The sequence below is a fragment of the Castor canadensis genome, chromosome 8, assembly GCF_047511655.1.
Source record: "Castor canadensis chromosome 8, mCasCan1.hap1v2, whole genome shotgun sequence".
NCBI classification, from domain to species: domain Eukaryota; kingdom Metazoa; phylum Chordata; class Mammalia; order Rodentia; family Castoridae; genus Castor; species Castor canadensis.
Genome location: NC_133393.1, coordinates 81,981,988 through 81,997,040, shown reverse-complemented (window position 1 = coordinate 81,997,040; position 15,053 = coordinate 81,981,988). Strand labels below are relative to the sequence as shown.

The window sequence follows — 15,053 nt, the reverse complement described above, 5'->3', positions numbered from 1 at the left end:
CTCAAAATGTTTTTCATCTATAGTAATTCCTTAGGTAATCCCTGTGTCTCCATGGCTTTTAATATGATCCACATGCTTATAACTCCCAAATCTTATGTCCATTACAAACCTCTCTTCAACTCAGATGGAAAGGTCTAGCTGCCCTCCCTGTATATCTTTTTGAGTGTTCATTAACAACATGTAGCACAAACATAACATTTTATGTTAATTTTATTTCATTTCTAAAATTGCATACTTTTACATTTTAAATTAAATTTATTTTTAATTGATACAGGAAGTCTAAAATTTATACATGTTAATGAAGCACCTTGTGATGTTTTGATGATACTTAACTAGGGTTAAACATGTCTATATCCTCAAACAATATTTATTTCTTTATGGTTAAAAACTTCAAAATCCTGTCCTCTTAGCTGGGTGTGGTAGCACACACTTGTCATCCCAGCTACTTGAGAGGTTGAAACTGGAGAATTGCTTGGGTCCATGAGTTAAAGCCCAGCCTGGGCAATCTAGTGAGATACTGCCTCAAAAACAATCCTCCAGTTTTCTGATGCATACAGTGTATTATTGTTATCTGTAATCACCTTACTATGTAATAATAGCACATCAGAATTTCTTGCTCCTATCTAGCTGTATGTTAGTATTCATTGATTAGCTTTACTCCATCTCTCCCAAACCCTCCCCAGGCTCTTGTAACTACCATTTTATTCATAACTTTGATGAGATCAACCTTTGTATTTTCCACATATTGGTGAGATCATGCAGTACTTATCTTTCTGTACCTGGATTAGTTCACATAATACAGTGATCTCCAGTTCTATCCATGTCTCAAATGGTAGAATTTTGTTTTGTTTTATGACTGAATAGTATTCTGTTATGTTTAAGTAACACATCTTTATATATTCATCATTTGATGGACACTGTTTTCATTTCTTGGTTGTGAATACTGCTACAATGAACATGGGAGTGCTCTTAGATATCTCTTCAACATTCCAGTTTGGTTTCCTTTGGAAATGGTTGTACTACATTTTGTTTGGACATTCACTCATTGAAGTATTTCTGGATTGTTTATGGTTTCTAATATTAACATAACCATTTCTTTGTCCTTTAGTCAGAGAGAGGTTTTTTTTTTTGTTGTTGTGCTGGGTGGGGATACATTGTAACATTTACTTATTCCTTCCCCACCCCCCCCCTCCACTGCTCTCTTTCATCCCCTTCCCCCTGATTCAACAGGTATCATTTTTGCATTTACATACATGTGTATACATCATTTATACCATATTCAGCCTCCTACCCCTTTCCCTACCTCCTCCCCCTTCCTACCAGTGCCAACCCCCTCCCCCAACCCCTAGGCAGAACCTGTTCTGCCCTCCTGTTACCTGATTGTGTAGAAGAAAAAACATAAAAGATAAAAACCAAAACATGGCATTTTTTCTAGTTTGATAAAAGTGTTTTGTTTCCATGCCTATTTATATTATAACCCCAATTGACTCATCTCTACCACTTCTCTTCACTCCTCCCTAGTCCCCAGCCAGTTTTAGATTTCTATATTCATTCCTGTACAGAGAGGTCATCAACGACATTCAAGTTTTTAGTTTCCTTCCCTTTCCCAAACCTCCCATACATAGCCTCCTCTCATTGTGACCCATGTCCCATAATTTGCTATATTTGTTTTTGGCCTATACTTCTCATTTGGGGGAGAACATGTTTTTGGCCTTCTGAGCCTGAATAACTTCACTTAAGGTGATGTTCTCCAGTTCCATCCATTTACCTGCAAATGACAAAATTACATTCTTCTTTGTGGATAAATAAATTTTCATTGTGTATGAAATACTACATTTTCTTAATCCATTCTTCAGTATTGGGGCATCTGGACTGTTTCCATAGCTTGGCTATTGTGAATAGTGCTTAAATAAATAGGGGTGTGCAGGTGCCTCTGGAGTAACCTGACTCAGATTCCTTTGGGAATATCCCTAGGAGTGGTATTACTAGATCATATGGAAGATATGTGTTTAATTTTTTAAGAAGCCTCCATATTGTCTTCCATAGTAGTTGTACTAGCTTACATTCCCACCAGCAGTGTATGAGAGTTCCTTTTCCCCACATCCTTGCTAGCATTTGTTGTTGGTGTTCTTGATGATAGCTATTCTAACAGGAGTGAGGTAGAATCTTAGTGTGGTTTTGATTGGAATTATCTTTATGGCTAGGGATGGTGAGCATTTTTTCATATGCTTTTTTAGCCATTTGGACTTCTTCCTTTGAAAAAGTTCTGTTCAGATCAGTTTCCCATTTCTTCATTGGGTCATTGATTTTTGGGGAGTTTAGTTTTTGAACTCCCTATATATTCTGGTTATCAACCCCTTGTTGGGTGTATAGCTAGCAAAGATTTTTCTCCCATTCTGTGGGTGGCCTTTTCAATTTAGAGACCATTTCTTTTGTTGTGAAGAAGCTACTTAATTTCATGTAGTCCCTTTTGTTGATCCTTTCTCTTAGTTGCTGAGCCACTTGAGTTCTACTGAGGAAGTCCTTGCCTATGCCTGTTGCTGCCAGTGCATTCCCTGCTCTTTCCTGTACTAGCTTCAAGGTTTCAGGTCTGTTATTAAGGTCTTTAATCTACTTTGAGTTGATACTTGTACACAGTGACAACCATGTATTTACTTTCAGTTTTCTGCAAGCAGATATCCAATTTCCCCAGCAATGTTTGATGAAGAGTTTGTCTTTTCTCCATCATGTGTTTTTGATACCTTTGTCAAAAATTAGATGGGCGTAGCTGTGTGGCTTCATGTCTGGGTCTTCTGTTCTGTTCCCACTGGTCTTCATATCTGTTTTTGTGCCAGTACCATGCTATTTTTATTTCTACATCTCTGTAGTATACATTGAAGTCGGGTATTGTAATTCCTCCAGGCTTGCACTTTATGCTCAGTATTGCCGTGGCCTTTCGCAGTCTTTTCTGTTTCCAAATGAAACAGAAAGGGTTGATTTTTCAATCTCTGTGATGAGTGTCATTGGGATTTTGATAGTAATTGTGTTGAACAGGTAGATTACTTTTGGTAGTATAATCATTTTTACTATGTTGATTCTGCCAATCCATGAGTATGGGGGCTCTTTCCACCTTCTGTAGTCTTCTTCAATTTCGTTCTTGATTGGTTTCTAGCTTTCCTTATAGAGATCATTCACATCCTTTCTTAAGTTTATTACTATGTATTTGATTGTTTTGAGCTATTGTAAATGGAATTGTTTTCCTATATTCTTTCTCAGTCTGTTCATTGTTGATGTATAGAAAGGCTACTGATTTTTGTAAGTTTTGCTGAAGCTGTTTATAGTGTCTAGAAGTTTTGGGGTGGAGTTTTGCAGATCTTTTAGGTACAAGATCATATCATTTGTAAATAGGGGTAGTCTGACTACTTCATCTATTTGTATTCCTTTAATATCTTCTTCGTGCCTTATTGCTCTGGCTAGGAATTCCAAGACTATGTTGAATAGGAGTGGGAAGAGTTCCTGATTTCAGGGGAAATAGTTTCAGTTTTTCCCCATTAAGGATGATGTTGGCTATAGGTTTGTCATATATAGCCTTTATAATGTTGAAGTTCATTCCTTCTATTCCTAGTCTTCTTAGAGCTTTTATCATGAACTGATGTTGAATTTTATCAAAGGCTTTTTCTGCATATATTGAGATGATCAAGTAGTTTTTGTCTTTGCTTCTGTTAATGTGCTGTATTACACTTATTAATTTGCATATATTGAATCATCCTTGCATCCTTGGGATGAAGCTGACTTGGTCATGGTACATTATCTTAACTTTATGTTGTTGGATTTGGTTTGCCATTATTTTATTGAGGATTTTTTTCCTCAGTGTTCATTAAGGAGATTGACCTGTAGTTCTCTGTTTTGGATGTGGCCTTGTCCGGTTTTGGGATGAGTGTAATACTGGTTTTAGAAAATGAGTTAGGCAGTGTTCCTTCCCTTTCTATTTCATGGAAAAGTTTAAGGAGTGTTATTATTACTTCTTCTTTAAAGGTTTTGGTAGCATTCAGCAGAGAATCCATTGGGTTCTTTTTTGGGAGACTCTTTATTTCTGCTTTGATTTTATTACGTGTTATAGATCTGTTTAGTTGAATAATGCCCTTTTGGATCAGTTTTGGATGGTCATATGTATCTAGAAATTTGTACGTTTCTTCTAGATTTTCCTATTTATTTGCATATAGGTTCTCAAAGTAGTCCTTGATGATTCCCTGGATTTCCTTGGTGTTTATTGTTATCTCCCCTTTTTTTGTTTCTGATATTACTAATTTGGATCTTTTCTCTCCTCATTTTAGTCAGGGGTTTGTCAATATTGTTTATTTTTTCAAAGAACCAGCTATTTGTTTTCATTGATTCTTTGTGTAGTTTTTTTAGTCTCTATTTCATTGATTTTGGCCCTTATTTTTATTATTAAGAGCATGTTTTGATAGGAATTTTTTTGGCTTGTCACTGTTAGTATTTTTAGACTATGGGAAAGCTGATTTGTATAGGCAAAACAGAAACCTAGGACTTCCTGTCACATCGTTACTTGGAGCCTGAGATTGCTAACTGGTTTTCTTCAGCTTTCAGAACTTTTCTTTTTTCTCACTGCAATAAATTTAATTTTATCTTTTAACTGATACATAAAAATGAAAATTTCATGTATTTATGGATCAACATGTGATCTTTATCTATATGTACACATTGTGCAATGTTTCAGACTCTTCTCATGTTTGATTTGTATGTAAAGTCCCATTGTACTTAGTGGAATCATGGGGAAAGTCTTTCTTCTCCATTTTTCTGGAGAGAGAGGTCACCTCAATCATTATCGAACTTTGTTTTTAAACTTTTTTGGTGCACTGGGGTTTGAACTCAGAACCTCATTGCATGCTAGGCAGGCATTCTAAGACTTGAGCCATGTTTCCATGCTTTTTTGGTTTTAGGTATTTTCTGGATAGGGTCTTGTATTTTTGCCCAAGGTTGGCCTTAGATCTGAGTCCTTCTATGCCTCCAGCACAGCTAGGATAGCAGGCACCACCATGCCTATCCCTTGAATTTTATTTTTAATGTGTTCCACATGGTTGCTTTCTGTGCAGGTACCTGGAACTAGAAAGCAGTGGCCATCGGAATGAAGTCAGACTACATTACCGCTCAGGCAGTCACCGTCCTCACACAGAAGTGTTTCCTTACATTTTGGCTGATGACAAGTGGCACAAGCTCTCCTTAGCCATCAGTGCCTCCCATTTGATTTTATACATTGACTGCAATAAGTAAGTGCCATCTTTTCATTTCCAAAGATGGAAAATTCTAACAAAGACTGTCTACTCACATTCCTTCTTTGATGTTTCTTTTTTGTAGAATTTATGAAAGAGTGGTGGAAAAGCCCTCCACAGACTTGCCTTTGGGCACAACATTTTGGTTGGGACAAAGAAATAATGCACATGGATATTTTAAGGTATCTTTTTGCTAGAGTCTGAGCAATAGGTATAAATATGAATGCTTTCTAGTGGATTTGGAAAGTATATTTCACTTTGTTCTGGTGTGAAAATTCAATTTGTATAGTTTTTAAGTTTGTATCTATTTCTATTTGCTTCCTATTTCTGGTATTTACACTTGTATCTTATTAGCTGACAAAATAACTAAATGAGTTTGGTCTTTAAACATTATTATAGAGATGATCACACAGTTGCAATTTCGACAGTTAACATAGTCTTGAAATTAAGCATTCAGATTAATAAAAATGTAAAATGTTAACATACAAATAAATTCTCCATCACTAAAATATTACCTTTCATGATACTTTTACAGAGATATTAATAATAGAGAATTGGAAGCTTTTCAATTTTCATTATTCATGGTCTCCTTGTACTCCAGAAAGTGAGAAAGGAATACATGTATATGTACAAATATGTTCAATTAGAAGCAGCCAAAATTTATATGTTTTTCTTTAGTGTGTACTTAGAAACACTCATAGAATTTCAACATTGGAGAAGATCAAAAGACATCTCATTTAACTTTCCATGTTTTAAATATAGAGAAATAAGGTCCAGAGAATTTCTTGACTAAGCCTGTAGTGTAACCATTTTTCCCTCAATGCCTGAATTACAGAACTGGCTACACTGGTTCTTTTATCAAAGAATGATGGCTGATATATATAATGCATGGATTTCATGATAGAGTAGGCACAAGCTAATTTAAAATTGTGTACGAAGCAAAGTTTATAATTTTAGCAAGGATTTAAAACATATTTAAGCATTGTTGGTTTCTTGGAAGCCAAGTGCTTTGAATGTATATTTTTTGTTTTCCCCCCTCTCCTTTTTATAAACATATATTAATTGTACAAAAAAGTGCTTTGAATATATTATCCCATCTAATCCTTAGTCTTGCTAGTGTTGATATAAGGTCCTTTTTTCTCTTATACGTATGTATTAACCTGATCAGAGAGGTTATGTATCTTGTCCAAAGCCAGGTAGCTATAAGAGACACGTGTACAGAACTGATTCCGTGCTTGCAAATCCTAAAAATCAATAGTCCTTTTCCACATAAGGTACAGCAGATGTATGCTGTGAGTTTCAAGTCTATCATCTACTTAATTTTGATAGTGTTTCCTATGGATCCCAGATGTGACCTCACGTTCCTAACACATCAATTATGTGTATCACTCCAGGGGTCATCAGCTTTACTGTAGTCTGTGAATTCTATCTACTAGAGTTGTGCAGTGCACAAACTATACAACTATACATAGTAGCCTAGTTTTCATGTTGCTACTTTCAAGTGATGGGATTTTGTACCAAAGCTCCCCATTCAAAATTAAGGCAAACAACAGATCCAGTAATTGTCACACAATATAGTAAAATATTTGTCATTCATGTTGATACATGCTATCACATTAAATGTGTAGAAGATGCACACACCAGTGTTTAGCTGGTAAATCTTAATCAGAACATTCAAAATTGTCTTCATAACATGTTGATATTCTCACCTCTGTCATTTGATATTCTGTTTGCATTTTTTCAAAGGGTTAAAGTAAAATATCAATTAAAGAAAGTACATAAAATGGTTGAAGGAAGAGAGGGGATGGGGTATGAAAGATTCAGCTGAAGTGTGTCTGGTGAGATCTCTTCTGAGTTACCATTGGATTTTACTTTAAGTGCCCAGCAAGCTTGAAGTTAATTATACCTTAATGACTAAGGATGCATGTAAATTTTGCCTTTAGATGTGTATATAGGGGTCATTTCCAAGTGGCATTTAAAAAATTTCCTGCTGAATTTTATTGACTCCTAGGACTTGTCAGAAAGTCTAAATGCAGCTGCTGAATAAATCTATTGTCCTTCTTGAATTGAAAAAGCTAGTTTTAAAAAGATCCCACTGAAAAATAAGAAATGTTCAAATGAGCATTGCTTTCATAAGCTGTTTTTTCTATCCTTTTCTTTTGATCATTAATTCCAAATTGGTATCAGTTTCAGTGGTGCTAAACCAGAAGTGATTTTCAAGTTGATTCTTAAAGGTCAGTTTTAAGCCCTACTTCTGTGGCTAACTAAAAATAACTTCTCAAAATAACGTGACTATTGCCACTTAATTATATCTTGACATTTAATTGTAAGGCTTAAAAATATTATCAATAAGAGACTACATGAGTAGCCATTTATTTTGCTTGACGAATTTCTTTCCCCTGGTATAAAGTGGAAGTAATATACTCAGAGGTTTTGGAGAGTCTGCTCTTTAATGTTTTCTCCATGATTTTGACTATTGAATACAATTTGGATAAATGAAAATAATATGTCTTTAAAATTTTTTTTATTTACAGGGTGTAATGCAAGATGTGCAATTACTTGTCATGCCCCAAGGATTTATTGCTCAATGCCCAGATCTGAATCGCAGTAAGTCTATTAGTTTGTGCCCTGTGTGATGTGATGAAAGTGTGCTTCTTGCTGAATTTTGTCTAGGGTGTCAGTTTGAAATTGGAATTCACATATAATGGTTGTCAGCATAGACTTAACCAGATTGAACCCCTTATGAATGCAACTTGATCAATGTCATCTTTGTAATTCCAGCTTGTCCAACTTGCAATGACTTCCATGGCCTTGTGCAGAAAATCATGGAGCTGCAGGAGGTCTTAGCCAAAACATCAGCCAAGGTAAACACAATGAGGGAGCTCAAAAATCCTTGTGGTTTCTACTAGTTAATGTTAAGCCATAGCTTCTCACTTTTGAGACATCCCTTATACTGTGCTATTTGCTAGGACTGAAAATTGAAATCCTTATTTGAGGAAAAGACTTATAAATATTCAAACCCAAACCCGAGCCATATATATAAAAACGATTCAGTAAATCAGAAGTAAAGCAGATTATCTGGTTTATGAACTGCTTACTATAGAAAGATTTATCAGTGTGTTTACTTTTTATTCTTACTTATCTCTATTTAGCTTTTCATTATAAGCAAGAACTTGGGAGAAGTGTAAAGAATATTGACACTATAATTGTGACCAGGAATGGTTCCACAAATGCGTTCTGCTGTTATGTTACAAGTTCTAGGTTTATTCACTAATTAATGTATTAGGCATATATCAGGTTTAGTGATAATCTCACCAGATTTTTAATTTTGCGTAGTATTTGCAGATTATCTTACTCAAACAATGTAATTCCTAAATTTTATTTTTTTCACTTGTGTAAATCTCTGTTAATGAAATTAGACATTCTTTAATGAAAAATACTCTACATTGTGAGTGATGCTATTTTTGAATTAGCCTTCAATTTGTGTTTTGTAACTATGACTTTTGTTTTAGAGATAAGTAGTAAATTTTTCACAAAAAGAAAAGGAGAAAAAAATCCTTTTTTAAAACTTGGAGACTTAAATTTATTTGTAACAAGTGGTTGGTAGGCTTAGCCATTATCATCAAGATAGGCTTAAATAATTAGATGCCAACTAGAGTTTTGCTTGTCTGCGTAGCTACTGTGATGAGCAAAGCAGCTCCTTCCTTTTTGCCACAGCTGTCTCGAGCTGAACAGCGCATGAACAGACTGGATCAGTGCTATTGTGAGAGGACTTGCACCATGAAGGGAGCCATCTACCGAGAATTCGAGTCCTGGACAGATGGCTGTAAGAACTGCACGTGCCTGGTATGGCTTCCATTTGTGTTTAGAAGATGGGAACTCTGATGCCCCCACTCTTTAAAAATTTATTAAAACAGTGTAATCATGAAAATTTCAAGACCCATTTCCTCTAGACATAGCGCTGAAGTGCCAGCATACCTGGTTACTTCTAAAGAACTGTATGTTGCATTATTAAAAACACTTTCTAGCTGTAAAGATGATTATGGTTTTGCAGTGCTATATTTAAGTTTATTGCTACACACAGGAAGTTAGCAATTTAAATTAGGTTGGTAAAGTGATTCCCAAAGGATTCTCTCCTGTAGTCCTTAGCATTTCCAGGGATTTTTTCCCTCATGTTTTTGTTAATGTACTTCAATGACACTAAATTATATACAGCCTTAAATATTGTGTTCACATTGAGCAATATAAACAAATATTGTAGTCTAAATTAACAAATAATCTTTAATAGTTTGCTAATACAATTGGCAGTCAAATTTTATAATTTGAGTAAATACTTTTATCTAATTGCTTAATAATAAGCTAGAATATTTTAGTGCATTGTTTTATGACATTATTATTTCAAAACTCTACTCATTTTCAAAGAAAAACTCAAAATGAATTTGATTTTGAACTTTTAAATTCCATATAAACTAATCTGATAAGGAGTTGGCTTCCTGGAAAGAAGTCAGATGTATGTAAATTAGCCTTAAAAAAATTTCCTATGTTCATTCAGTTTATTCAAAAGCAGAATGTCTTGCATGTACAAAGATCAAAAGTAGTTCATAAATAATTGAGTGACTGCGTGTGTGTGAGAGTGTATGTGTTTGCATGCATGTGGTGGTGATTTTGATTTAGGAATGAACACATTCCTACCCAAATAATAACACTTTAAAAATATGGTGAAGCCTCCCAAAATTTGTTAAATGGGTACCAGAAATCTAATTCAGTAAAATACAGTGTGAGCTGTGCTGAGGTCAGTAAAATGACCAGGGCCTGAGTGACCAGGAGTGTGCAGGAGCTCCGGACAATCTTTAGGAATCTTGTTACTCGTATCTTCTGCAGTTGGGACATCCTTGTGGTGATTGTCAGCTTTGCCTTGTGGGAGTAGATTGTCCAAGCTTAAATATCCATTGGAAGATTCTGGGTCTTGAGACTGGTACTTCAGGATGGCAGCATCTTTTCCAGAAATTTCTTGGTTTGTTGATGCTCATTTTATGAGTCATCTGGGCATAGTTGGCTGTCCCAGGTGTCTCCTCAGTCTACTCTTTCCCCATTGGTTGTACTCTCCCTTACACCTATGTCATTATCCACTTCTCAGAGAACTGTGCAGTTAGGATTAGTTGCTAGACAGAAGATGGGAACCAGTCACCAACTACACAGAACCTAATTTATTGTGGGTTTCTGTATTATGGGTATCACTGTATTTATGGCATTTTGTGTGAAGAGTTTAAAATTTAAGAAATAGATAAAAAAATCCTTGATAACTATTAAATTCCTACTTGGAAACTGTGTATATATTGTTTGCTTTCAGAATGGAACTGTCCAGTGTGAAACCCTGATCTGCCCGGATTCTGACTGTCCACTTAAATCGGCTCTTGCATATGTGGATGGCAAGTGCTGTAAGGAATGCAGATGTGAGCATAACTTTTATGATGAATATTTTCTTTGGTAAAAATAAAGCCTTGTCTTTTTTTTTACATTTTTTCATATGTGCATACAATGTTTGGGTCATTTCTCCCCCATCCCCACCACCCCCTCCCTCTCCCCGCCAGTCTCCTCCCTTTCCCCCAACCCCCTGGCTTCTAGGCAGAAACTGTACTGCCCTTATCTCTAATTTTGTTGAAAAGAGAATATAAACAATAATAAGAAAGACAAAGCAGTTTTGCTAGTTGAGATAAGGATAGCTATACAGGGAGATTCCTAGCATTGCTTTCTTGTATAAATGTGTTACATTCTAAGTTGATTCTTCTCCAACTGACCTTTTCTCCAGTTCCTGATCCCCTTTTCCTATTGACCTCTGTTGCTTTAAAGTTTCTGCATTAGTTCCTTTGCATTAAGGACATCCAATACTATCTTATGGTTTTTTTTTTTTTTTTGGGTTTCTTACCTATCCTCATACCTCCTGTGTGTGCTCTCACCTTATCATGTGACCAAAGTCCAGTCACATTGCTGTATTTGCCCTAGATCTAAAGTCCACATATGAGGGAGAACATACAATTTTTGGTCCTCTGAGCCTGGATAACCTCACTCAGAATGATATTCTCCCATTCCTTTCATTTACTTGCAAATGATAAGATTTCATTCTTCTTCATGGCTAAGTAGAATTCCATTGTGTACAAGTACCACATTTTCTTGATCCATTCATCAGTGGTGGGGCATCTTGGCTGTTTCCATAACTTGGCTATTGTGAATAGTGCTGCAATAAACATGGGTGTGCAAGTGCCTCTGGAGTAACCTGTATCACATTCCTTTGGGTATATGCCCAGGAGTGGGATTGCTGGATCATATGGCAGATCTATGTTTAGATTTTTAAGAAGCCTCCAAATTTTTTTCCAGAGTGGTTGTATTGCATTCCCACCAGCAGTGTAAGAGGGTTTCTTTTTCCCCACATCCTCGCCAATACCTGTTGTTGTTGGTGCTTCTAATGATGGCTAATCTGACAGGGGTGAGGTGGCATCTTAGTGTGGTTTTAATTTGCATTTCCTGTATGGCTAGAGATGGTGAGCATTTTTTCATGTGTTTTTTGACCATTTGAATTTCTTCTTTTGAGAAAGTTCTGTTTAGTTCAGTTGCCCATTTCTTTATTAGTTCATTAATTTTGGGAGAGTTTAGTTTTTTGAGTTCCCTGTATGTTCTGGTTATTAGTCCTTTGTTTGATGTGTAGCAGACACATATTTTCTCCCACTCTGTGGGTGTTCTCTTCAGTTTAGAGACCATTTCCTTTGTTGTACAGAAGCTTTTTAGTTTTATGAAGTCCCTTTTGTCTATATTTTCTCTTAGTTGCTGAGCTGCTGGGGTTCTATTGAGGAAGTCATTGCCTATACGTATTACTTCCAAAGAGTTTCCTACTCTTTCCTGTACCATCTTTAGAGTTTAGAGTCTAATATTAAGGTCCTTGATCCATTTTGAGTTGATACTAGTATGGGGTAATAAACATGGATCTAGTTTCAGTTTTTTGCAGACATAAAGCCTTGTCTTAACAAGTGTTTAACTCATCAGCTTAATCTGGGCAAGCTAAATAGTTTTCATTCTTATTTGGAAGAAGAATACCTTTTTTGCTTTGGTTGACTGGTGCTTTTCCATTAAAATGATGTTCTATTCAAGCAGGTCAAATTTTTTTCTTGGAAGAATCTATTCTGCATAGTAATGACAGTAGAAGAGATGTGTAAGAAACTTCCAGGAAGGCATTTTACTTATTACACTACTTGATAAAATCCTTCCCAATTAGATCAAGAATGGTCCACACTTGGGCATGATAACTAAGGAAATCCATGGTATCAGCCACCTTCAATAGCAGATTATACACTGCTTAATTAACCCAAAGAACAGAAATCCACACTATTATGGGGTCATCCAAAGTGATCATTCATTCAGTAACAGAAACTAGTTCATCTCTGTGGTTTATTCTTCAAAACACTTCACTGAAATCCTTATTAAAAGAAGCACTCAAAATACCTTATTGTTTTTCTCCAAAGGAGTCACATAGCTGAATACTGAGTTGTTACCAAGTTTATAGACTATATAAAGCTAAATGCAAGAGTGTATGTATATGTTTTACATATGCACACATAAAGAAGGGGAGAAAGAGATGGAAGATGGAAATAGAATAAGAGGGGAGAGGGGAGAGGAAGAGGAAATTAACTGCTGTCTTTGCCTACACAGTGTGCATGTGCTACTACTGGTGAGAGTGACAAGCAATAGGAGAAAAAAAATCAATTTGTTGCTTTGTAGTCCATTGATTTAATTCCCTCAGGAGCTCATTTATGTTTAATTTTATTAGTGTTTATTTTGAAGCCAATCCATTTCCTGAAAGTGTATTATCCTAGACAAGTAGATTCTGGTGAACCATTGAATACAATGGTTTCTTTAGCTAATTTCCTTGGTGAGACATAGTCTGAATTTTTCCTTGGACTTCTCTTAATAACTAGAAGCTTATGGTGTTGATCTGCAGTTTTCTTTGTAGATGTTTGGAGGTAGGAGGAAGGAGGACTACTACATTTAGGACTTTATATTCATGCAATAGTAGGACTCATATTTTTTCTTTAAACTTCTTTTATCCTCTCTTTCTTCTCATAATTCTATGTTGTTACCAGTGAATATGACAGATTTGCATTAAGTGATGTCAGTTTTATTACATACAGGCTGATAGACATAATGGGCTATTATGATGGATGCATTAGTAACACGTGGAGACTATCTGTTCTGATTTTATCATTTGTCTGTGCTACCAACAATGCCTTTTAAATCATACTAATACTTGAATCTTTCCCAACAAGCATGCAGTGTTTCTGGCATACTTTGGTGTTGATGGTTGAAAATTGACTGTGTTTGCTTTATATATAAAATAGTGAAGCTGGAATTAGAAAGTAAGCAGACCAGTATTACTGGAAAAAAGGGCAAAATAATTCATTTGACTTTTCATTTTATGTGGGTAAAAAGTAGTTAGGATAAAGTGACTTTGTCTTTCTGGTTCTAACCAGTGATGTGCCAGGTAAGATCTGTGGGATACAGAGGGTTTATGTCTGTTTATTTATTTATTTTTTTGATGATTTAAACTTCTAGTTTTTGGGTTTTTTTGTTTCTTGGACACAGGGTCTTATGATATAGCCCAAGCTGGCCTTGAAATCATTATCTTCCTGCCTCAGCCTCCTGAGTGCTAGGTTTATAGACGTGCACCACCACACCTGGCTCTGAACTTTTAGTTTAAATGAATCCAACATTTTGCTAGACCTAGAAAGACAGTTAAGTGAACACTCCTGTGTTTTTGTTTTCTATGTGAAATAAACAATTTATATGACAAATATTTTTAGGGATTATTTGGGAAGAAGTCTTCACAGGCAAAAATTCAAAACAAGTCACTAAGAATATTTTAGAAAATGTATCTATGAAAATTTTTGTGTAAGACAGATACTACTTAAGAGCTGGGTGCAGTGATTTGTGCCTTTAATTGGCACAAATCCCCTTACTTGGGAAGGAGAGTTAGCAGGACTTTAGTTCAAGGCCAGCCTGGAAAAAAGCTAATGATACTCTATCTTAAAGAATAAGCTGGGAGATGGTAGTTAATACCTATAGTTTCTGCTTCACTGGAAGCAATGATGGAAGGATCATGGTCCTATGGTGGCCTTGGCAAGAGCATAAGACCCTATTTGAAAAATAACTACAACAGAAAGGGCTGGAGGCATGGCTCAAGTGGTAGAGCACTTGCCTAGCAAGCAAGAGGCTCTGAGTTCAAACTCCAGTACTGCCAATTATATACATACATACATACATAAATACTCTACCACATAAAATAAGTTTAATAATATCCCCTTAACTGATTTTTAGTAGTACATATTTCTACATAGGTGCTTTCTTTCTATCTATCAATAGAAATAACAAGTAGATATGCATATCCATGATGTTTTCTTGCGTTTTGTGTGTATCTTACTGTTACATGAAGAGGAATGATCTCATTTTACTGTTAATTATCTCAGTAGTATTACTTTATAATTTGTAAGAACTCAATTTTATTAGAGTGGGCATTAACTTCCAAGGCTCTTCATCTTTTAAACACATAAGTCTTTCTCCTATTTCCTGCAGTCATTCTATTTTTAAATTCTGTTGATCAATTGCCTTTTTAATAACATAAAATTATTAAAATATATCCTTCAGGAAAACTGTTTCAAGTGTTTGATCATGTATGGTTTCTAAAGCCCTTGTAAAGTGAAACACATAATCTAACTGCTTGGCGTCACTGTGCTATGA

General features: G+C 35.5%; 1 protein-coding gene across 7 annotated transcripts in view; it reads left to right on the top strand.

Moving 5' to 3' along the window:
• Positions 1-15,053, top strand: part of Nell2 (neural EGFL like 2) — a 374,296-nt gene that overhangs the window by 117,251 nt on the left and 241,992 nt on the right. For all 7 annotated transcript variants that reach the window (XM_074083192.1, XM_074083190.1, XM_074083188.1 and 4 more), the window contains 6 exons: positions 5,094-5,267; positions 5,356-5,452; positions 7,805-7,877; positions 8,052-8,134; positions 8,988-9,116; positions 10,621-10,723. In XM_074083192.1, coding sequence (XP_073939293.1) covers positions 5,094-5,267; positions 5,356-5,452; positions 7,805-7,877; positions 8,052-8,134; positions 8,988-9,116; positions 10,621-10,723 — 659 coding nt within the window. The remainder of the gene's footprint in view (positions 1-5,093; positions 5,268-5,355; positions 5,453-7,804; positions 7,878-8,051; positions 8,135-8,987; positions 9,117-10,620; positions 10,724-15,053) is intronic.